Source organism: Echinops telfairi, unplaced genomic scaffold (genome assembly GCF_000313985.2).
Source record: "Echinops telfairi isolate 266 unplaced genomic scaffold, ASM31398v2 ScPeMD7_655;HRSCAF=1070, whole genome shotgun sequence".
NCBI classification, from domain to species: domain Eukaryota; kingdom Metazoa; phylum Chordata; class Mammalia; order Afrosoricida; family Tenrecidae; genus Echinops; species Echinops telfairi.
This window is the reverse complement of record NW_022104553.1, coordinates 12,475,270-12,483,672: the sequence shown is the minus strand read 5'-3', so window position 1 is coordinate 12,483,672 and position 8,403 is coordinate 12,475,270. Positions and strand designations below refer to the sequence as shown.

The 8,403-nt window shown below is 62.0% G+C and overlaps 1 protein-coding gene across 1 annotated transcript in view; it reads right to left on the bottom strand.

Moving 5' to 3' along the window:
• The window catches only part of ITPR3 (inositol 1,4,5-trisphosphate receptor type 3), a 119,362-nt gene that overhangs the window by 11,457 nt on the left and 99,502 nt on the right, over nt 1-8,403 (bottom strand). Inside the window, exons 28-38 of the mRNA XM_045292288.1 lie at nt 8,238-8,403; nt 6,511-6,672; nt 6,349-6,423; nt 5,836-5,961; nt 5,001-5,123; nt 4,716-4,916; nt 3,826-4,077; nt 3,552-3,677; nt 3,315-3,440; nt 1,119-1,239; nt 195-385 (exon numbers count right to left, since the gene is read on the bottom strand). Coding sequence (XP_045148223.1) covers nt 195-385; nt 1,119-1,239; nt 3,315-3,440; nt 3,552-3,677; nt 3,826-4,077; nt 4,716-4,916; nt 5,001-5,123; nt 5,836-5,961; nt 6,349-6,423; nt 6,511-6,672; nt 8,238-8,403 — 1,669 coding nt within the window. The remainder of the gene's footprint in view (nt 1-194; nt 386-1,118; nt 1,240-3,314; nt 3,441-3,551; nt 3,678-3,825; nt 4,078-4,715; nt 4,917-5,000; nt 5,124-5,835; nt 5,962-6,348; nt 6,424-6,510; nt 6,673-8,237) is intronic.

The window sequence follows — 8,403 nt, the reverse complement described above, 5'->3', positions numbered from 1 at the left end:
GACAACACGGTGGGTAGGAATAAGCAGCAGAAAATGGAAGGTGCTGTTGAGAGTGAGGGGTGGGCCGGGGTGGCCCACCCAACCAACCCCCACTTGCAGGGTCCCAGAGCTGCTCCCAGCTCCCTGTAGAAGGCGGCTTCTCAGGCCCCTGTCTGAGGGGGAGAGCTGGCTGGCCAGCCCCGGGGCAGACCCACCTGCAGCTTCTCGATGATGTTCTTGTAGTCCCACTGGTTGGCGGTGGGCGTGACGCGCGGGAAGGCCCGAGTGGCCACCTTGTAGCTGGAGGCGTTGCGCTGGGCGGCGGCGGCACAGCTGGCCCCGGTGCTGAGCAGCGAGCTGATGTGGGCGTCCAGGTCCAGGGGCAGCAGAATGGCCCGGCCTTTGGCTGGGTGGGGAGAGGGGTGGGGTGCTGGTGTAGGGGTGGGTGACTGGCCAGAGGGCTGGGCTTAGAGCTGCTGGACTGAAGGCCTTGTCTTGAGACTGTGGGGCCCTCTTCCCTTTTGGGGGTAAAAAGAGGCAGTTCTGTCTGGGTGTTAGTAACAGTTAGCACCGGCTAGCCAAAGGGTTGGAGGTTGTAGTCCACCCAGTGTGCCTTGGAAGAAAGGCCTGGAGATGGCGTTCCAAAATAGGGCTACTGAAACCCTGTCTGCCATGTCACTAGTCAGACTGACCCCAAAGCACCTGGCACAATGGTTTCTGCCTCTGGGCTCCATCCCGGCCCCACTGCAACCCCTCCCCACCCCCACCATTCCTCCTCCCCTCGCTCTAATAATGTCCCGTCCTGGATCCACTGGAAAACACCCCACCACCACCATCCCTCCTCTCCCCCCCTAATAATCTCAAGCCTCCCTCCTGCCTGATGCCATTTTCAAGCAAAACACGAAGCTGGTTGGGGAGTGGCCAGCCACCACCACCCAGCATGCCTTCTCCAGGGAATTCCCAAGAGAAGACAGCGGCCTTCGGCCAGAGATGCCCGTTAGACGCAAAGAAGGACTTACAGAGAAGCCCTGGGGGCAGGTGATGGGCGAGCTTAGGGGTGAGGTCTGCACTCTGAGGGCAGTTGTCCCAGGTGAAGGGCGGGGAGGAGAATGGAGCCGGCCAGGCCCCCCGTCACTCACCCACCATGGCCAGGGTCCGGATGCAGGCCTCCACGGAGCCCTTGTGCAGCTGCTGCAGCCACGGGCACTCAAGCAGCCTGGTGGTGGACTGCAGCAGCTGCACCACGATGGTCTGGTGCGTCTGCAGAGGACATACTGCTGTGACCTCCCAGGCCTCCGCCAGCACCTCGTGCCTCTGGGCCAGTTGGACAAGAGCACCCCCTTTCCTAGAGCTGAGCCGAGCCCAGCAGGACCTGGCAGCCCTGTGAGGGGCACCCCCGAGGTCAGGGCCCTGCGGCAGACCTTTATTTCTCTTTTTTTAAATGTCTTAATGAAATTGACCTTGTGGAAAAGCAACACATGCAGTACATAGTCCAAATGCTGAAAACTTCCAACGTTGCTGCCATCAAGCCTATAGGACAGGGAGAGCTGCCTCTGGGTTTCCAGGACTGGCATTCTTTGTGGGAGTAGAAAGTCCTGTCTTCCTCCCAGGGAGCAGCGGGTGGTTTTGAACTGCTGACCTTCCGGCTGGTAGCCCAACACGTACCCCACCGCGCTACCAGGGCTCCTTTTCAAATATGGAAAGACTTTCTAAAAAGGTACACTGCAGGCAGCCTCAGGCCCCTGGCCCCCATCACCAGCACTTCCCGCTCTGCCCTGGGGCTGATGACAGGTGGGGAGCTCAAGCCAAACTCACTGCCCGAGTGAATCCGGACTCGTATTGGCCCCCAGCTACTCCAGGTGGGGAGAGCAGACACAATCAGAGCCCAGGGGCTCAAAGGGGACCTGGGGCCCAAACACGTGTGTCACAATAAAAGCACCCCCTTGATGATCGTAGAAGATCGTCACACAGGTGGCAGATGCCACTAAAGTGGGTATGTGCAGTGGCCGCCTTGGCAAACGTTTCGTTAGATGCAATGCTCGACAAGCATTAAATAGATAACGCCCACCCTGGCCAAGAAGGCGGAGGAAAGACGATCCTGTCTGCTCCCGTGAGGAATTCTCTCGCTGCCATTGAGTGGATTCCGACTCTCAGTGACCCTGAAGGACAGGGTAGAACTGCCCCTGTGGGCTTCCCAGACTAACACTTTATGGGAGGAAAGAGCCTCATCTTTCTCCCACAGGGCAGCTGTTGGGTTGGAACTGCTGGCTTTGGGATTAGCAGCCCAACACGCAGCTCTATGCCATCCGAGTGACAGAAGCCCTGGGGAGCAGCCACCCCGGTCCTGTAGGAAGCGGCTTTGTGGCAGTGGGTGGGGCGGGGGCGCAGATCAACAGGGTAGGACACATCATCTCTTCTTCCTTTTTAAAAATTCCTTTTCTTAGACTGGTGTGTGCAGTGACACCTTTCACCCAGGGAAAGGCTGCCTGTCCAACGGTGTCCCCCCGCAGGCCTCGGACAGACGTGGACGAGATTCTCCCTCCCCCTCAGCACCGGCCCCAGCCTGCGGCAGCCTCCCTCCTTTATTGGTCTTCAGTATCCCTCGCTGTCTCTAAGCAATTTCAGCAGCTCAGCAGGACCTTCTTAGGGTCCTGGCTTTTCTCAGTCAGCCGGGCCCGGGTGTGTGCTGACTTGAGTCTCCCAGGGATTCATCCAGTTCACACAGTGCTCACTCGACCCGGCGGTTTCCGAGCTTGCACACAGGCCACACCACTGCAGTTCTAGAAAGACCACGGTGAGCCACGGCAGCGGTCCCTGAGCAGACTGACTCCTGGTGGCCAGGGGCGTCTAAGAACAGTGCCCAGCGGGGTTTCCCTGGCCTCTGGTCTCTCACAAGGAGACACCCAGGACTTTACCCCGAGGCCCTCTGGGCGGGCTCTAACTGCCAACGTTGCCATTCTCCATGGACACCCCCCAGCGACCCCGCGGCCTCTTAGCCGGCACCCAGGTCCCTGATCACTGCGCAGCTGCTGCTGTCCATGCAGCCACCTGGCGCGCTGTCACGCGGCCCTGCCACCAGGATGCAGCACACCCACTGACTTTAGTTCCTGTTGGTCGGCACCTACTCTGCGGCAGTGAATTTGGTCGGCATGATTCAAGGGCACAGCTCGGAAAGATCGAATTTGCTGTTCTTGGCGGCAAACCATGGGAAACCCATGGCACAGCCGAGAACCGGTACACTGCAGCAGCACGAGCAAACACGGACTCACGTCCGGGGTTCCCTTCCCTAGACCCAAGCCGGCCGGGGCAGGCGTGTGGGGTGGGTGGGGGCTCACCTGCAGAGAGGTGCTGTTCTCGGAGAACGGGGAACTGAAGAAGGCGTTGACAGTGTCGAGCACGACAGTCAGCACGTACTTCTCCAGCGTGGGGTCCGCCAGGCGCTTTTCCCGCTTACTGCAGACCTGGTGTAGGAGGGCGGCCCGGGTGAGGCCACGCGGCCGAGTCCACTCCCGCCCTCCTGGGAGGCTGCCCAGGCCGGCTCTGTGCTGCCTCCGTGTCCCCGAGAGACTGACCCGCGCCATGTCCAAGGTGAAGCTCTCAAAGAGCGTCCAGATGTGATTGCTGGTGTAGATCTCCTTCATCTCTACCTCCGTGTCCACGTAGCAGTGGTTCACGAAGTTCACATAGGCCATCTTCACCTGCGCAGCCCGGGCAGGGGGCCAGGGTCACCCACAGCGTGGCCCACGCGGGCCCCGAGCCTGCCCCTGCACCACCCGCCTCTGCCCGCCCCCCAGGACAGAGCGGCTGCCCTGTCCACTCCCTCCCAAGGGATCTGTGCTGACCCACCTCGGTGATGCAGTCCTCGTGGGTCACCACGGATACCACGTCCTCCAGGGGCAGCAGGGAGGTACACTTGATCTCCGTGTAGACATTCTTGCCCTCAGCGCAGGCAGCCAGCAGATCCACCAGGGAGATGTGGTACATGAGGGGGCTGTGGTCCTCCACACCGTCGCGGGCGGCCTTCATCATGTCCAGCAGGTGGCCCAGGGAAGCCTTGTCGTTGTAGAACACAACCACGTCGTCGCCTGCGTTGGTCAGCTGTGGGAGCGGGGAGACACGTCAGAGCCCTCAGCCTCCACCACACCCCCACATTGGATAGCAAACAGTGGGGTCTCTAACTCCAGCCCTTGTCTCACAGGCAGGGAAAGCCTAGGATTGGAGGGCTCCCCGGCCCTTGGGGTACTGGGCTGATGTCTCAGACCCCCTGCCGTTGGGATGCTGACCCTTGGCCCCAGGAAGCTCCCACCTGAGCCCATCTGAGAGGTAGCCCCCTCCGGGAAGCCCTTTCGGATCCCACCCGCCAGCTCCCCTGTGTGCCTATGGCGGACTTAGGGCGCATAGGCACCGCCCCAGGTAGCGACTGTGTGGCTCACAGGGATACCATCGTGGCCAGCAGGCATCGCCAGGGCCAGCACTTTCGCACGCACCACCTCCACCTGCACACGTCCTCCTCGGCCCGGAGGGGAGACTTCATGTACTTTAAGTCCCCGATAAAGCAGGGCAGCTGGAGCCTGCCGTGCAGTCCTGAGACTGCGGGGTCCCTGACTGAGCTGTGCTGGGCCCACCGCCTGAGGTTTCCCTCTGTGACCTGCAAGTGGAGATCCCCTCCCCAGAGGCCGCCGCCGCCGGGGTGCTCTCCTGCGTGACCCACCCCCAGGGCCCCCGGGCGCCCTCACCTCCGTCATGATCATGTCCTGGCACTTCTTGACGTACTTGCCCTCGGCCTTGATGACGGTGTGCAGGAAGTCCAGGTACTGCACGTGCCGGCCGTGCGTGGCCAGCAGGTGCACAAAGTGCTGCAGCACCGGCTCGCTGATCTCGGAGCAGAGCTGATAGTTGTTCAGGAAGATGTGCTGCATGGTCTCCACCTCCAGGAGCTGGGGGCGGGGGGTGGGGCAGGCCATCAGAGGGGGGGCCAGGCCCACTGCCCCACCCAGGCACCCCCGGCCCTGCACCCTCACCCCCGGCGTGAGGAAGAGGTGCAGGTGCTTGTGCAGCAGGGCCTGGTTGCCGGGGTTCCCCGCACAGAACTTCTGCAGGAACTGGTGGGTGTAGCGCAGGATCTCCACCATCTTGGTATCTCCCTGGACGTGAGGGGGACGAGAGGGGCTGCCAGGCTGGGCCACGGGGAGGCAGGCAAGGCCGGGGCTGGGGTCCGCGCTCAGAAGGCCATCGGGGCTGGGGGCTGGGACCACAGAGCTTAGAGGCCCTGATCAGGCACTGAGGACAAGAGGTGGTGCTATGGCCGGCTGAGGCCTTCTACCATTGCTGCCACGGCAGAGAGCCAGGGTAAGAAGTCAGGGGGACACACGGGGTCAGGGTCAGGAGCAGGGTTGGGACCTATCAAGGTCAGTCAAGGTGAAGGATTGAGAGTTAGGGGCCCGGGGGGCCTGGAGACAGGGCAGGGCAGGAGAGCAGCGTGAATCTAGCGTAAGAAATCCAAAAGCAGGGGGAGGCCAGAGTCGAGGTCAGGGGACAGGAGAGGCTGGGGTCAGATTAGCGTCAGTGTGGATCAGAACAACACACGGGGGTCAGCGTCTGAGATGCAGTAGAGGTTTCAGGGTGAGGCTGGTGGGTGGCAGGAGGTGGGGACCGGGTGAAGAATCGGGGTGCGGCAAGGGCCGAATCGAGGTCAAGTCGGTCAGGATGCGGGGTCTTAGGGTCAAAGGTTGAGACGGCGCTGTGACGGGGTTCAGAGGTGGGGCTCTGCCTGGAGACTGGTCGAGGGTTCAGTTGGTCCGAGAGGTTAGTGGGCACTTGGGGTCAGGCCAACAGGCGGGGGGTGGCCGCAGGCACCTTGTCGTACGGGACCTGTAGCAGGTCCAGCAGGACTTTGTGGGCATCCATGTTCTTCAGGAGCCGCTGCTGCTTCTTGCGCATCTGCTCCCCGACGCCACACATCTTGTTCAGCCGCTCCAAGATCTGCAGAGCGCCGCGTCAGCCAGAGCCCTCCTCCCCTCCGCCCGGCCCTGCAACCATGCTCTGGCTCTGGGGGGGACCCAGGGACTGGAAAGGGGAAAGGGGCCACAGCCTCGGAGCCACATCACCGCATCCAGCCCGGGGAAGTACCGAAAATGCCAACCCCAACCTGGCCTGGAAATAAATAAAGCCATGTGGCGGCGAGGTGGGATCTCGTTAAATTCCTGCTGCTTTAAAGCCTTTCCATCTGGACCTCGGCAGGGCTGTTCGGCGCACAGGGAGAGGCTGGACAGTGTCTGGTTTGGGGGCCAGAGGCCAGCAGAGGGGGAAGCGGAGCCAGCTGGAGCCAGAGGTGAGCAGGCCCACCCTCCAGGGCCCTCGCCAACTCACGCCCTTGACAATCTGGTAGTTCTCGCTGCTTTTCTCCCCCGGGGGATGCAGGAAGCCCTCCTCATCCGTGGGCTGCTAGGGGCAGGAACGGAGCCTGAGGTCAGCCGGACCCGGGCCTCCCAGGGGGCCCTGGCCCAGCTCTGGGAACCCCTGCTCACTCACCTCCTTCTTGTCCTTGGCGGCACCCGCCTCCCCCTCGTCGCCCTTGCTGCCCTTCTTGTCCACCCACAGCTCCGACTTCTCCACCATGGTCCGCAGCCGGTCCAGCTCTGACTTGATAACCTTGTAGTTCTCCACATCCTGGGCCGAGATCAGCAGCTGCACCTGAAGGCCAAGCACAGGGCTGGCCAGTGAGACCGCCGTCCACTGCCACACTTCCCCCTGCCAGGGCTCTCTCCTGACCACCACTGGCACCTCTCCCGACAAGCCACATCCCACCAGGCATCCCCAAGCCCGCCACAGCCCACTTCCTCCAGGAAGCACTCTGCTAGCCGGGGCCGCGTCCGCTCTCTGCCCGGGCAGAGGTTCTCATGGGCTGGTCACACGCTGCCGGGGCCTGTCACTTGCTCACAGGCCACGGGGCAGGACAGAGCATATTGACATCACTGACTCCTGACTGAAGGCGGGTCCTGAGCCCTGAAGGAAGGCCTGGGCCTGAGTCTGGATCCCACTGTGCTGCCTCTGGATTAGTGGAAAAGGAGCGGAGGTTGTCCAGGCACCAGCTTCCCCGTCTGGAAGCTGGGACGCGGAGGACTAGCCACGCCAACGAGGCGCCTGCAAGAACTCCGAGAGGCCGTGTGAGGACGGACAGACAGCCTCCAAGGTCCAGCACACGGTTCTACTCAAAGACACGGCCATCGAGCCGATGCCGACCATCGCGACCCTGGAGTGCAGGGCAGAGCTGCCCCCGTGGGTGTCCAAGACCGCCCCCCTTGTTACGGGAGCCGAAAGCCTCGTCTTCCAAGGAAAGGCTAGGGCTTTAGAACTGCTGCCGTGCAGTTAGGAGCCCAACGCGTGACCACCACGCCGCACACAGCAAGCATGCATGAGCGGCCAGACCAGTCCAGGTCTCCGCGCCCGGGGAAGGGGCTTCAAAAGGCTCCTTGGAAAATCCTAGTATCTCTCACCCCCCCCCCATCTTATCTTTCCATACACTTTTTATCTTTCTACAAACTTTTTGGAGCCCCCTTAAACAGGGAGCCCTCCCGACTACATGACACCCCGATACTGACAGCCAGTCCCCTTGGTGAGGGCTGACTACGTGCCAGGCGCGAGCCAAGCACTCGGTGGGGGGGGGGGGCCTGTGACGTGCTGTCCACCTCGTGTAAGATGCTGCTGCAGGCCAGGCCTAGAGGGTAGGAGGCAAAGGTGGCTGAGCCTAGTCCTCGTGCTTTGAAAGACTTTAAACAAACCTACAAGCACGGGTGCTGTGGAGCCCAGCCCAGCCCGCCGGGCATCAGAGTGGAACTGAGCCCTAGCCGGTCCCCAGAAGTGGCTCCCCAGGCTCTTCTTCGGGGGCACCTGGGTGGACCTGCCCCCACCCCTGGATCAGCAGCCGAGCTTGCTCACGTTTGCGCACCCAGACACTTCCTAAGCAGCTTGGTTGTGTTGTTTTTCAGACCCCACAAAACCCTAGCCTCGGATTCGGAGTCTGGGGCGTGGGGGTGAAGGTCCTACAGCATTGAGTCTTCCTGGCTGCCTTCTCCCCGAAGCAAACCCCTAGAGTTTCTCCTGCGGGGTCACTCGGGACTGTGGGGGGTGGGGGTTCGCTCAGTCAACTGTGAGGTTAGCAACTGACCAAGAACGGCTCACGCTACCCTGAGATAAATCTCCGACCCCCACCCACCCACGGGCTGACTCCCAGGGTCCAAAGAGGGGAGGGCGGGCACCTGTTTGAAGGTGTGCATGGCCTCCTGGCGCTGGCTGAAGTGCTTAAAGAGTAGCTGCAGAGCCCCGGAGACCAGCGGCGCGTAGTCGTGCATGGTGAGGTGGATGAGCACGCGCAGGAACATGCGGCCGCCCTCATCGTCCACCTCCAGCATGCTGCTCGTCTTC